The following is a 15,748-nucleotide window of genomic DNA, read 5'->3' as shown; positions in this document are numbered from 1 at the left end:
GTTTTGTTCAACAATAAAAATTTTATTAAAATAGTTTGAGTATATCCCACGACAAGTATGAAACGAAAATAAAAATTATTAATAAAAAATTTATAAAAAAAAGTGTATTCAAATAATTCAAAATTGATCATTTGGTGAAAACGAGTTTATAACATGATCAATAAAAAAAAATGAAAATGATGGAGAAGTTTGAATCATTTGAGACTGAAACATTACCTAACAAATGATAATCGATGTTATAGATCAATAATACACTTTTTTATTCTATAAAATATTTAAATATACAGTATTCTTTAAATAGTTCAACGCTCTGATCGTTTGATCCTCGTCATTCAATGTACATGTACTATAATAATTGCTCCTCCCACAAACAAACCACATATATAACACGATACGCTTCTTTGCGGATTACATCAACTACATTAAAAAAAACTGTAATAAAATTTATATGTTAGTAAAAATCAAAAGTGTTCAATGTTCTCCGAAGCTATGTTGAACTTTTTGCGCTTCAAATTGCAAATAAGTTGGGGATAGCGATAGGGATAGTGGTTGAAATGACACACAAGTTTTGAAAATTACTTATAAGTCAACGACACTCCGAATAAAATGATTCCTATAGAAAAATTATCTCAATTGCTATCATATCAGCTTATCAATCATTTCACTCTTCTAATCGAACATCTGTGTTTATATATTTATCATATAATTTTGCGTTTTTCAAACCTTTGAAATTCTCAACCATTCTACTATTTTTTTCAAATTATGCCATTTCACTTTAGTCTGATGACAGCTTCCAGTGGCGGATCTAGGAGGGGCCGTGGGGAGGCATTGGCCTCATTATTGTGTGCGTTGTTTATGTTAAAAGTTAGTAAAGTCGTTGTTTAAAAGAAAAAAGTACTTTTTGAAGTCAAAATTGATTTTGTGCTTCATTACCAAAAAAGTAGCCCCCGCTCTGCCAAATAATTTTGGCCTCCATCGTTGAACATAACATTTTGTAAAAAAAATTAAAAAATTTGTAAAAATCACCCTCGGGTCATCAATAAACCGATCATCAAATAGTTTTTAAAAAATCTTGGCCTCTCCTTCGTTAAAGTTTTCTACATTCACCACTGACAACTTCAGCATCTCTTTACTCTTTGCTTGAACTCATTCTATATTCTAATCTAACTCACAACTCTTAAAATTTTCTTAATAAGCTCAAGTGTGGAGCATCGACTTCCATCATAAACGCCTCAACACGTCTGGTGAAGACTGTGACATCCGGAAGAGCAGGGCCGGACTTAGGTAGTAGGAGGCCCTAAGCAAAGAAAATTTGGTGGCCCAAATAATTTTTTTTAAATGTGCACAAAAATATTTTATACACATTAAACAAATTTCAACCTGAATACGTTTTTTTTCTTGCTTCCTAATACTGCGAGTAATTAAAAATAAAAGTTAGGTAGGTATATAAAATTTAATTTTGCTTCTAATTAAAAAGGTCAAATTAAAAGACAAAGAAAAAATGGATCTAACAACAGTGCAAATCAAACACCTAGAAGGCAAAAGTAATTGGCTGAACTTGAAATCAAGAGTTTGTATAATACTTAATGATGGTTCGATGTCAAAATATCAATTCGATTTCGATTATTTTAGGTTACAAAAATTCGATTTCGATTTTTTTTCAAATGAAAAGCAACACAATAATTTGCATTTAAATTTTTGGTAACAAGTTTCTGGCATAGTTTCTAATTTTAATTTGATAACATTCTTTTAAAAAGCAGTTAATCAAATAAAGGATGTTAAAGTTTAGTCCAACCGCAAGTTATGACATAAAAAAAACTAATTGTTCCACACGTTCTGGTTTTAGTCGGTTTCGTCGTTCATTTATTATTTGACCAGACATGGAGAAAATCTGTTCACTAGGCACAGATGTAGCAGGAATTGCAAGATACTTTCTTGCCACTTTAGCAATTGTTGGAAAGCGAGATGCATTATCGGCCCACCACTTGTAAACAGATTCTTCAGGAGCAATAATTTGTTCTTGAAGAAAACAGTCCAGTTCACTTTTCATTCTATCTTTAGGTGATTGACGTTGCTGTCCTTCAGCAGCAGCGGCAACCATATCTTTAAATGTTCCCCATAACGATATTTGTGAACAGTCGAAAGGAGCCGACTCTTTTTTTCCAACTTCCTCTGCATTAGATGCTTTATTTACAGATTGTGCACCAGGTGAAGGAAGTGTAGATGTATGTTCAAAGATCATTTTATCTACAACGTCATCGCAAGCATTTTTTGAGGCTTCTTCATTTGTAAATGCATATCGTTTAAATCTTGGGTCAATTAAGCTTGCCATCGCAAACACCTTATTTTTTCGTGATCTGGCCAACGTGCCTTAATGCCCTGAACTAATGTAGTTTTCAAGTTGATGTGTTCACCGCTGACACTAAAATCTTCCATTTTTCTTTGCAAAATATTCAGCAACGGTATGACCATTGAAGCAGCTGGATATCTTGTGCCAGAAATAAGCTTGGTGGCTTCCTCAAAAGGTTTAAGAGCCTTGATAAAATCGGCAGCCATTCTCCATTCTTGTGCAGTTAGGTTTTCTATTGTGTCGCTTGAAGCCAGTAACATACTCAATGCATCTTTTTGTTCTACAATTCGTGACATCATATAATAAGTCGAATTCCATCTTGTTACGCACTCCATCTTAAGTTTGTGTGTAGGGAGATTCAACTGCCTTTGTACCACCAGTAAACGTTGTGTTGCTTTACTGCTGCGATGAAAATGTGCAACAATAGCTCTCGCTTTAGTCAGGAGCGTTGTTATCTCTTTATTGCTGTTGATAGCATCCGTGACTACTAAGTTTGTAGTGTGTGCAAAACATGTAAAATGTGGAAATGTTGCGAGCTGTTTCATAGCCGACTTCATATTAGCTGCATTGTCTGTAATAACAAAAATCGGAATATTGACATTTGGTATCCAGTCTTTTACGCAGTCATCAATAGCCTGAGCCAAATTTCTACCAGTGTGGCTTTCTAGAAAATGAGTTGCTTTAAGGCATTCGTTGTGAATGACGAAATTTTCGTCAAGATAATGAGCCGTGAAACATAAGTACGAATCGTTGGTGTTTGACGTCCACCCATCGGTTGTTAAAGCCAATGATGCCACTTGTTGAATGGATTCTGCAAAGTCTTTTTTGAAACTTTCATACAAACCTGGGATGATTTCTTTAGACAGTTTGTGGCGATCAGGCAACTTGTAACGTGGCTCCAAAGACTTGCTGTATGCCACAAAACCTTTATCTTGTACTATCCTGTAAGGCTGTAAGTCGGTACATATCATTTTTGCCAACGTCAAAGTAGCTGCTTTAGCTCGGGGATGGTTCGGTTCCCATTCTTTCACAGAGGTCGAATAGTCAAACATACTAGTTTGACCTTTGTTATCATCCTATAGTGACAAGATATATTAACTACTTAACTAAAAATAACTTTAAATAAATATTCATTAATTTAGATTTATAACAGTTGCAATGTTTTTAATTTTTTTAGAACAATTCGATTCGATTTCGATTATTGAAATCGAATCGAAATCGAATCGAATTTTCGATTATCGTACCATCACTAATAATACTACGCGGCATTCCTGATGCAATGGACATAGTAAATGGCAAATTAAAAGGTCCCGATGAATTAAACGATGACTCAAATGAAGATGAGATAGCAAAATATCAAACTGCTTTGAACAAATTCAATAAAGCAGATTGTAATGCTATGATAATTCTGTCAACAAATATGACCGATGAAACGTATGAAAAAGTTCGTTCATTTAGTAATGCCAGAGATGTTTGGCTAGAACTTCATAGATTGTATGATGAAGTTAATGAAGATAAAGCATACAATTTATGCATGAAGTTCTTCAGTTATAAAATGGATGAAAGTGATGATGTTGTCTCACATGTTACAAAACTCAAGAATCTTTGGAAAGATTTAAAGGTTGAGTTAGGAAAAGAATCAAAAGATGAAAACAGTTACTTAATGCTGATGTTTCAAATAATTGAAACTTTGCTAGAAAAATATTTCTTATTTGCTGCAAGTTTGAGATTGTTAAACAAAACTGAAAGTAATAAGGTATTATTTGTCAAAGCAACAAGTAATAAGTCATCTCAAGACACGAAAGGTTAGAAACAAGATAAATTTGTCAGCAAATCAAAGCGACTGATATGTCATTACTGCAAATTGCCAGGTCACATTGTAAGAAATTGTGAAAAATGGCATTCCGATGGTAAACCAGCAAAACCAAGAAATAACAATCTACACGATGACAATAAGAAATCACTAGTTGTTATGGAATCAAGTGTTTTTGCAATTGACGAGTCAGCGTACACTGATGAATGGTTTTTTGACAATGGTACTACGTGTCATTTAACTTTCCGAAGAGACCTATTTCAAAGTTTTGAAAAATTTTCTCAACCGAGTAAAATATATGTTGCAAATGGTGATACTGTAGAAGCTTTTGGAAAAGGAATTGTTCATCTTCAAGTGAAAGTGAAAATGGCAAACGGTTAAATTCACAGATGTCTGGTATGTGCCAAAAGTGAAAAGAAACTTGTTCTCAGTACTTGCAGCTCAAGATAAGAACAGAAATAGCTCTTTTGTTTCTACCTCAAGAAGTTGTCATCTACTTATTGACAATGTGATAAATGGTGTTGGAATAAGAAACAATAATGGAGGTTTCTTCAAACTTGTAGCAAAAACTGTTAGACCGTTGAATTCTGAAGTTGAAGTTTACTTTGTCAACGATCAAGATGCATTGCAATTATACCATGAACGAATGGGACATCAGAATAAGAAACATGTTAAAATGGTCATAAAACGTGAACTAAACATTGATATACCTGTAGACAGTGAATTATGTGAAGGATGTGTCTATGGAAAGTTACATCGATTGAAATTTTGAACTTGGGTAAGAACATGAAGACCAGGAGAATTAATTCACACTGATGTGTTTGTTGGGTCTTCAGAACATTTATGTTAAGGTCATCTAATGTTTTTAAATAAAATGAGAAGGTGTTAAGTTTTATGTTTTATTTTAAAACATGATATACATCTATTTTTTTGGCTAGATGTTCTTTTCTTTGAGATAAATTCAATTTTTGTCCCGGTTGATAATAAACGAGTCAAAAACGTTTCTTAGTTTATTTTCTTCTTTTAATGTCTTTCAATATTACATTAATATTAGTTAATTAAACAATCTACGTTACAAGAAATTTAACAATATTTCGGTCACCCTTTTCTTTAAATTGCTCATTCCAAACGTCGTTGAAAAATGTTATGTGGGGAAATTTTTGTAAACTATTTTTGAATGGGCTGGCAAAATAATCGTAACTGGATCCTAAATTAGTGCTTCCCAACGCCCGAAGTAATTTAAAATTTATCTGTAAACGATTCAAAAGTAACCGCGGGCAAGCGTGTTTAATGTACAGAGTGGACAGCCACCTATTAACTTAATAGACCCATCTGTTTTCAAAATTCATTGAGGAGCGCTGTTGAACATCGCGGAAATAGCGCTTTACAAGCTAATTGATTGATTGATTGATTGATTGATTGATTGATTGATTGATTGATTGATTGATTGATTGATTGATTGATTGATTGATTGATTGATTGATTGATTGATTGATTGATTGATTGATTGATTGATTGATTGATTGATTGATTGATTGATTGATTGATTGATTGATTTAGTGACAATATAGAATAGATGGTATGAGAATTGATGAAATGGATAGAATTATTTAATTGATACCGGTTAAAATATTCTATTAAGAAAGTTTCAGAAACCGCTATGAAACTTTTCAAAACTTCCAACTATTAACGAAGATTTTTCACAACACTTGTAAATAATTATACACAAAATGACATTCTGTTGGTTGAAGATATGTTCTGTTTTAGTAACCATAACGTCAAAGAAACGATCTGCGTACGTTTTCAAACGACATCTGTAAAAATTTGTTAAAAATATTAACGGAACAGTTTAAATATTAAAAGTAAATTTAAATATAATAAAAACAATAAACTAAAAAAGTTGAAAAATAAAAAAATATTTTTATTTTACGTTTTTTTATTTCACGAATTTTTGATTAATAAAAAATGAACTGTTNAAACAATTTTCTTGTTTCGCTTAATAAAATAAAAAAATTATATAATTGCACTGCATAACAAGACTATTATGCGCGCAGCACAAAGGCCAACTAAGAAACATGGTCGTTTAAAGGTTTCATATCTAGATGACTAGATGTTACGTCGAGACATCTATGCTGATACCTAACGTAAGTCATCAGCACTGTTTGACAAATGAGTCTTTGGGAATATGATTTTTTGGAAAATCATTTAGATGTGCATATACAAAAAGTTGGGTAATAACGCCCTAAAATGCAAACTTTTAACAGTTTTTCAAAACATTTATTCCAATGGTTCTGCTGGGTTTCGAACCCAGGACCTTTCGCGTGTGAGGCGAACGTGATAACCACTACACTACAGAACCGCGATCAAATATGTAATTGCCTCACTTGTAGTTCAGAGAAATAAAACACTAAAACACGTTTTCATATACAGTTAATAAAATTAGATTAGCCATAACTTAACTTTTTTGTCTTGTCTGCAATTGTTTTACATTATTTGAAATGTTTACTTTGGTCTTTACCGTATATTTTAAATTTAAAAATTTTGTAATCTCTATCTTTTTGGAATCCAAAACAAACAACCAAAATTGATTAAAAATATGAATAGACATGCACAACCTCATGAACGTACAACAATGGGTATATATAATTATATTGTATCATTAGTAGTATATTAATTCTTGCCAGTCACACATGTAAGGAAGCAGGTACGTAATTTTTTAATATTAAAACTGTTAGACTGTAGTTAACTTTCATTCGCATAGTGTCACACCAACAACAAAATTTTCGCGTTTTATTACACTATTCATTTCAAGGCCTATTTACTAATATGCAACACTTTCTTGTGGGTTGAAGCAGGGATTGCAAAGAACCTCAATTTTTTCAACTTTCAATAATTTTCGGTAATGTCGATTTTATTTTTTAAATTTATACCAAATATAAGTAATTAATTATCACATTGAATAATAATTACAAAAATTAAAATTTAAAATCTTTTAAAACATTTTAAATAAAAGCAATATTCCGAAATTAGAAAATATACGATCGTTACTTTTGACTCGAACGATAAAAAAATCACCCTCCAACTCCCCTCCGGAAGTAAGCTCCTTGTTCGACCGTTAAAAGTGAGCGAAGGCGTTATATTTATTCTAGTTATATGATTCATTTATTTATTTTGCGCAGTATTGCGAAATAGCTTCTTAAGTGTTGGACGTCAAACTAGGCAACAAAGAAACAAAATCATTAAATCTCAACTTGTCTAATTTATTAATTCAACACTTCAAAAACATCATCCTCAGTAACAGAACTGCAAAAGTTTAGCCGGAATTGTATGAAAATTGAAAGTAGTAAAAGTAAAAGTCGAACTTGTTTTCATTCTAAACATTTTTATTGTAATAATCCGTGTTAGATAAATAATTTCGAAGTCCCACATACACATACCTATACTCCGTACAAAAAATACCAGCAAAATAAAGGAATTCTAGAATCAAGAGTTATTTTCATTCCTTCTTATCCCTCGATCTATCTATCAATCTACCTGCATACACCTACCTACCTATCTACCTACTCACCTGCTTGCCTGCCTGCCTAACTACCTACCTACCTACAAACAAACTCACCTACCAACCCACCTGAAAAGCAAATTGTGTAAATGGTTTGGAGACAAAACAGATTAATTGACTCGTAAATATAGTGAATGAAGAATGGCAGATGTTGGATTGATGCATGATTGCGAGCTTTGGCAAATCGTGTTCGGTCGTTTCTTTGATTGATTCTCTGTTCACCAACTAAATACACCAAAGCGCATGTAAATAAATTGATGTGTTGAAAGAAAAAAAAGATGAAAGATGAACAAATTTGTATGACAAAAACAATGGATGATAAGAAAGTAGTAAACAGCTAACTGATTGGAAGAATCAATGAACGAATTAATAAAAAGCAAATTATTTAGTTTTTTAAGGGCCCATTGAGTAAGTTGGCGAACGTGTTAATCACTGGGCGGCTAGGATTTTGGTTGGAAAGAACATGGGGACTTTGACTATCTGAAAAATAAATTTAAAGTTGACATGTAATTTTAATTATTTAAACGCAAAGAGTTTATTCAGCAAAAAAGCTAAAAAACCCTAAGCTAGGACTTGTTGGGCCACCATAAAATTTGGACTAAAAATTATAAATAGATAAAAAAATGTTTACATTTCCCAATAAAATAATGATATTTCTATAAATAAGAAAAAATAGAATAATTGAAATATTTATCTTAAAATTGAATAAATATGAAGTATATAACGGGAAATAATCAAATCAACAGAGGACATGTTTGAAATATTTAGACTGAATGAGCAAATAAATTGAAAAAAGAGCAAGAGAAGAATTTATTTATTTCTATAAATAAGAAAAAATAGAATAATTGAAATATTTATCTTAAAATTGAATAAATATGAAGTATATAACGGGAAATAATCAAATCAACAGAGGACATGTTTGAAATATTTAGACTGAATGAGCAAATAAATTGAAAAAAGAGCAAGAGAAGGATTTTTAGTAGTCATTGGTAATGAATTCAAAAGGCGCATAGAGATATATAAGACCTCGACAGATTCGAGGCTCAAAGGATAGTTGACACACACACACATACACACACGCGCACACACACACATACACACACGCGCACACACACACACACACACATGGAGTTCATCGTCGAATCGACGAATTGGGTCATCGGTGAGTCCTAGAATGAGCAAAAAGTCCTATCCTTGACCAACATTTCCGTGCACAAATTCCACAAATCCATACACCTGTACTATCGCCGCTTTGAGCCGTCTGTTTTCGTCGAGTTCTTTTTTCAGCGAGAGCAGCTGAGTCTAGTCCCCTCTCCAGTTGGAGAAAGCAGTGTCTCCCTAAATAGGACTGCTTTGTCGCCAAGGCAGGACCGAACGCCACTGTAGCCCTCAGTAACGAGCGACCATCACACCAAGGCCGCCTACGTGCTGGATAGTGGCTAGACACTTCCAGTAGTATCCTCTACTTGTGCCCGTCGTCATTCTCCAGTCGCCGCAGGGCTTTTACGCTCACAGCATCCAGCGAAGACAACCTGCACAATCACCCTCTTTTTCCACAAAGACCGTTGTCAACTGGCACATTAAATTGCGACGTGATGACTGAACAGTATGTACGTAGCAGTTTAGTTGGAACTGACACCGAGTTGATGAGCAGAACTATCCTTATAGCCAACTGCAGGTGCTAGCGATTTTCTGTTTGGGTTTACTTCTATAGCCTTTCCATGAATGGGTGTGGCCGCAAGGCAGCAGAGGTTTGAAGTCAGAGTTTTCCTTCTCCTAGGTGGATGACCAGCCATGGAACGTCTGGTTATGGCGCCAGTTACTCGCCTTCGCCCTTTCCTGTTAGTTTAAACAGCTTCGCCACGTGAAGGTCTGGAGTAGAACTTGATTGACCGACGTGAGATACCTACCGCCAATGGGAGCATTTTTTAGGAGATGAGAGTTCATTTCCATCCCCGGTAGAGAACCCGTTTGAAGCCACACACACACACACACACACACACACACACACACACACACACACACACACACAAAGATATATATAGAAAAGCCAAAAAATGTAGCCGTTTAGTGCTGAGTGACGTCGTTGACGAGCCCCACCCAGGCAACAAACTACACATTGGTGCCCAAACTCGTCAGCCCGAGCGCCACATCGGCACGTGTATTTATTTTGAACAACCAGGCCAATTCTAAAACTTATGGCAAATCTCACAGATTTGTTGTCAAGCTTGGTGCCTACAGAAGTGTTGTGCCACAATCTCAACCAACCGCAGCTGGCAACGCTGGACATGGCTAACAAACGAGCGGTAGAAGAGTCGTCGCCACATGAAGACAAAAGATTTTTACAGATATATTTATGTTCTTCGTTCAAAATTTGGACGTATGTATGTATGTATGTATGCATGCATGCATGTATGTATGTATGTATGTATGAACCCATAATTGATTAGAACTATAAGGAAGTAATAATCATATCTATGTTAAACGCTACGCACAGACAGGTATTTTAACGCTCCATCCAAAATACAGAAAAAATTATATTTTCGAAGTAAAATAGAGAAAGATTGCTTTACATAACTCTTATCTAATGGGTCACCAGATACTTCTACAATCCTGCTATAGAGTTCATTCAGAAAACTCTGAGTCTGAAAATCGGTTGGACCAAAGGTCTCAATACAGACTGGCTGAAAAATTTTGCCATTTGCAAGAGCCGCAGATTTTGAATTTTAAAGTCTGCGGCTCTTAATGCAGCGGCACCCGCCTCCTGTGAGGTAAGATTAATGTACCCTTCAGTCATGGTATGGGGGAACGTAACATCCCATGCAAGGGAACGTCCCTGCGCGCGTGGTGAAATAGTATACCCATCGGGCCTGAGGCTACCTTCCTCCATAAGACCCGTGGGTTCTTTAATTGTGGGTATGTTTGCCCTCTGAAAGCACCTGACCAAAAGGTCGTTCATGGCCGAGTGTCGAGCCTGTCTATCAGGGCCCAACCGACAGGAAAGACCATGATAGCCCAGGGGTTCAACATTAGCCCTACATAAACAAACATACTCAGTTAAAATGGGTAAACCGAGTCTCAGTCCCAAACTGACACGAACACAAGAGTCGTCCAGCCTGGTACCACAGGCGGAATTTGGGACCGCCTTCAACCAAGATGATCCCAACTCACTTTTTACAGCCATTATCCTGGCTTTATCAAAATTTGATTGGTTCAAATCCAGTAGCTTAGCAACTGAGCTGCTGATAAATGCCACTCCTTTTGAGAACGGGTTTTGATACAAATCCCCGCTCCGTGGACGGTGCGGAACCCATCAAAAACTTAGGTTCTGAAATTGTCGAAATATATTTTATCCCTGGGCAACAACAAATTTTGGAGAGGAACCGTGGCAGCAGCAGAAGCCAAGAAGGCAGAAGGTGCTAAATCCACCACGGTACCTAAACCTAAGCCACCAACCGAGATGGGCAGGGTTGCCTGTAACCAACCTTTCGGGTCAAGGGGAACGTTGAAAATCGATTGGAAGCCGTCACGGAGAGTTTGATCAAAACATTGAAGCAATGTATGTATGTATGTATGTATAAACCCATAATTGATTAGAACTATGTATGTATGTATGTATGTATGTGTGTGTGAGTGTGTGTGTGTGTGTGTGTGTGTGTGTGTGTGTATGTATGTATGTATGTGTGTATGTATGTATGTATGTATGTATGTATGTATGTATGTATGTATGTATGTATGTATGTATGTATGTATGTATGTATGTATGTATGTATGTATGTATGTATGTATGTATGTATGTATGTATGTATGTTAAAACCAAAACATGATGAGTGACACTGAACCGTCAAACATCAAGTAACAAATGGATTAACACTTTGATTTGTCGTTAATTGCACATGTCGGCATTCAGTTGGATATTTTCAAGCACACAGACACGCAGGAACCGCTGCAACAAGCACGAAATGTGGTTGGTTGCAAAAAACAGTTCCCTGCTGTCACCTGATCTGACACTGATCCTTTTGCCTATTTCCTTGAGAAATTTAAGGGTGTTGGGGTCCATCGGGCCGAGAACCTCGATGCATATTGGCAAGAATTCCATCGAGGGGAGGGCATTCCCATACTTTTTCATTTTCTCGTCCGCTGCCCTGGCCGCGGCCAAACCGCATTCTTTACTTGTCAGGTTTACGTATCGTTCGGCGAGGGTGCCAGGGACCGTAACATCCCACGCCAAACATCTGCCGGCTCTCCAAGGTATTAGCGTGCATCCGTCCGGTCGCCTACCATCATGCGCAGAAATGCCGGATGGTTCCTTGAGAACCGGGATTGAAGCCTTGGAGAAGAGCCGACAAATGTAATCGTTTAGCGCTGAGTGACGTAGTTGACGGCCCCCACCCAGGCGACAAACCAAACCGTGGTGCCCAAACTCGTCCGCCTCAGCGCCACATCGGCACGTGTATTTATTTTGAATGACCAGGCCAAGTCTGAAGCCAATGGTAAATCTTACAGACTCGTCGTCAAGCCTGGTGCCCACAGAGGTGTTAGGCCACGATCTCAACCACCCACAGCTGGCAACGCTGGACATGGCCAACAAACGAGCGGTGGAAAAGTCGTCGCCGCATGAAGACAACAAATTTTGAAAGATTTTTTTATATTCTTCGTTCAAAATCTGGACGTGCGTACGGTCCCCCGGGGCGGACGCTGGGGGAAGAATATCGCGGCAACGAAAAAACCGGTGGAGCAGGGAAGACTGTAGGTCGAGAGTGGCAGCGGCAGAAGAATTATAAACAACGGGAGCCAGCTGAACCACGCTAAGCAACCCCAGCCCACCAAATCGCACCGGCAGCTGAGCCTGGGACCAACCACTGTCGGTCACTTGAACATTGCAAATCGACGACAGGGCGGTGCGCAGGGCTCCGTCAAATTCGCCCAATTTAGAAGGGTCAATGTGTTTAGATGTACGCAGGAAGTACATCAATTTGGGCAAACTGAGGGCATTGCGGATAATAGTCAAGGCATCATGGGCCGAAAGACAGGAAACACGACCCAGGGCGAATTCAAGCTCAGAGAGCTTTGGTCAAAAAACTTTATTTGATAATCGCCCTCGACCAAGGGTGTGCCTAAAAAACTCAGTTCTGATGCACCAACTCTGGGTATTTCAGCCAGCGCATGTGGCACCTGAAATAAACTTTGGCAGTAAAGTTCGCATTTTTTAATGTTTAACTCTAAGCCAATTGCAGCGGAGTTATGCTTCAAATATTCGTAGCTATCGGCCAGAGTTGGACCGTCCGAAGCTATGCTGATATCATCCAGATAAGCGCAAACGAAGGTGGACGAAGCTTTCTCTAAGAGTGGATGAAGAGTTAGTGCGAACAACAAAGGACCAAGGGGATCACCCTGCTGTACCCCCTCGGACGATTCTACAACCCAAGAGTGGTAGCCAAGGGAAGAGACTCCGCCATAAGCAGAATGGCAAAAATTGTAGATGTTGGGGCAAAAAAGTTTGACAGCCTCCAACATCGAGTCTCTTCTCAAGGCATTGAAGGCATTTTTAAAGTCCAGTTTCAGAAACCCCCATTGATCGGGGAGGTCGGTGACCAATCTTCGAACCGCATGAACAGCGGCCTCAGCGCCACCCTTAATCCCGACACCCAGCTGAGTCGGGTAGAATTTGGTCTTGAGTTCGACCACGACCAGGGCCAAGGCACATTTGCCGGCCAATCTCCTCCAAACGTTCCCGACCGCAATCGGTCTGACCCCTCCGTCTTTCTTATTTAAAGCTATTAGCCGGCCTCCAAAAAAGAACCGGCGGACGGAGAGTGGGCAAGCTCCAGATAGGATCAAATTAATGAATTGGGTTAAGAAGTTCAGTGTGTCGTCAATTGGCAAGGGGCCTGAAAAAACATCCTTAAGGTGCTGGGGTCGTAGGCCATCCAGGCCTCCAGAAGAACCGTTTTTGAAAGATTTAACGGCCCTCAGCACCTCGGCGGGAGAAACGCAACCAGCCGTTGGTGTCAATGCGGGAAAGACCCGCCTGTCCACCGGAATTTTTGGGTGGATAGAACATAATTTATCGAAGGTGGCCGGCGAGCTCTCCGCCAGGCCCTCCGGCGAGCAGACAAGTCTGACCGCCGAGGACAGGTTTCCCTGTTCAATACAAGATGACACAGCGTTGATCCATCGATCGGGGTTGTGCTTTTGTGATTTGGCATTATTGAACCCATCAAAGCACAGTACCAGGGTTTCAAGACCAATAGTTGAATATTCGCTTAGACGCTTGTTGACCAGATTGCCCTGGTTGACCCGGCGACCTCCTCTGGAAGTCTTCTGTAAGACGTATGGGACAAAACAGTGGAGTCTAACCCAGTAAGCCGGGTCACCAGGGTCGTTACAAACAGCCGTCAGCAAGGCGTTCAGATCATGTGCGAACTTCTCCCTGCATGGCTTAGGGATATGGTCGTACACCGGTACACATTTCAGCACGGCCGTCAGCTTATCAAAAACACCAGAGTAATCCAGGCCGAGAGGATCACCGGAGACCGATGCGGCGGACGACCGTGTGGGCAGCCCAGGCCTGGGGTCGGGTGCGGCACCGAGAGGCGAAGCAGCCCTCGCGCCCGATGGATCAACTTTTTTCCGGGACCCCGAGCATTCCTGTCCTTTCACTTTACCTCCGTGCCGACATAACTTCCCGTCTGGAGTGCTTCTATAGTGGTTAAAGCAGACGGGGCACTGTTGTAACGTTGGAGCCATATGTGATTAAAAACAACCAAGAAACGAGGAAAAGGAAACAAACCAAGTGGGGTGGATGGATGAATGAATGGATGAACAAGCGAATGACCAAAGGAACGGGCCAGCGAACAAACGGATGAATGAGTGAATGATGGGGGAATGAATGAGCTAATTACTGAACGGACGAGTGAGGGAAAAAAAGAATGAATGAGTGAGTGAATAAATAAATGAATGAATAAACAACCGAACGAATGGAAGAATGAATGAATACATGAATGAGTGACGGAATGAATGAACGAGCGAACGGATGAATGACTGAATTATCTTTAAATATTTAACCAGTGTTTCAACTTTTATTTATATAATTTTTTTTTCTTTTCTTTTTTTTTTTTATTGATGAATGAATGAGTGAGCAAATGAGTGAATACAAAAACCTAGGTAACAGTGTGGGAGGAGACACTATTGCAGCAAACTTTGGCCCAATCTCTCCCTTATAGTTTATTTTTTTTTATTTTTATTTTTACACAGATTTTTAAAATGTATGTATGTATGTATGTATGTATGTATGTATGTATGTATGTATGTATGTATGTATGTATGTATGTGTATATGTATGTGTATATGTATGTGTGTGTATGTATGTGTGTGCTTAATGTTGATTGATATTCATTATGCATTTAGTTGCAATCTGCTCGTTAATATCCAACGTAACTTAATTGCCCGTGCAACATCGTCATCAACAACATCGTTACCATCATCACTATCATATATTCATCGTCGTCGTCATTATTATCAACAACAACTGCATCGTCCTCTTAAAATTCATCATTACCACATCACCATCAGCATGCTATGGTGATGTGGTAATGCAACTTACATTGAAATTGCATTCTTCTTAATAATGATGTAGTAAGTGGAATGATGTCATTTAAAATGATAATAATAATCACAACAGGACCTTGATAAATTGAAGGACGTAAATTCCTTCAACTCAAGCATCTAACAACCCAAAAAAACAACGCGAACAACAACGCGAACCAACAACACGAACATGTCATTGTGCCGGTACAACGACAACTTGGCATACTCGGTGGTTGGTTACGCGTTCGAAGTTGATGCCGACACATTCAAACATTTGATCGCTGTACGTGGTTTGTTTCAAACATTTGAACGTCTAACGAAAGACAAAGATGTACGTATATAATACACATGTACGTATGCATGTGTATTTAAAATTAGAAATGTATTAGCCGCAATGTGTCTGTCAGATATGAATAAGCGCAAAAAATGGAAAGAA

General features: G+C 38.1%; 1 protein-coding gene across 1 annotated transcript; it reads right to left on the bottom strand.

Annotated features, from left to right (window-relative positions):
* Nucleotides 1–10,351: 10,351 nt before the first annotated feature.
* On the bottom strand, nucleotides 10,352–14,472 carry HELRODRAFT_158677 (hypothetical protein; the record flags this gene model as incomplete). The annotated part of the gene is made up of 4 exons (XM_009010682.1): nucleotides 10,352–10,980; nucleotides 11,722–12,031; nucleotides 12,596–12,707; nucleotides 13,526–14,472. The coding sequence occupies 4 exons, from the start codon at nucleotides 14,470–14,472 to the stop codon at nucleotides 10,352–10,354; spliced, it is 1,998 nt and encodes a 665-aa protein (XP_009008930.1).
* Nucleotides 14,473–15,748: the final 1,276 nt, after the last annotated feature.

The sequence above is a fragment of the Helobdella robusta genome (assembly GCF_000326865.2).
Source record: "Helobdella robusta unplaced genomic scaffold HELROscaffold_1, whole genome shotgun sequence".
Lineage (NCBI taxonomy): Eukaryota > Metazoa > Annelida > Clitellata > Rhynchobdellida > Glossiphoniidae > Helobdella > Helobdella robusta.
The sequence above is the reverse complement of the archived record's forward strand: the minus strand, read 5'-3'. Positions and strand labels throughout refer to the sequence as shown.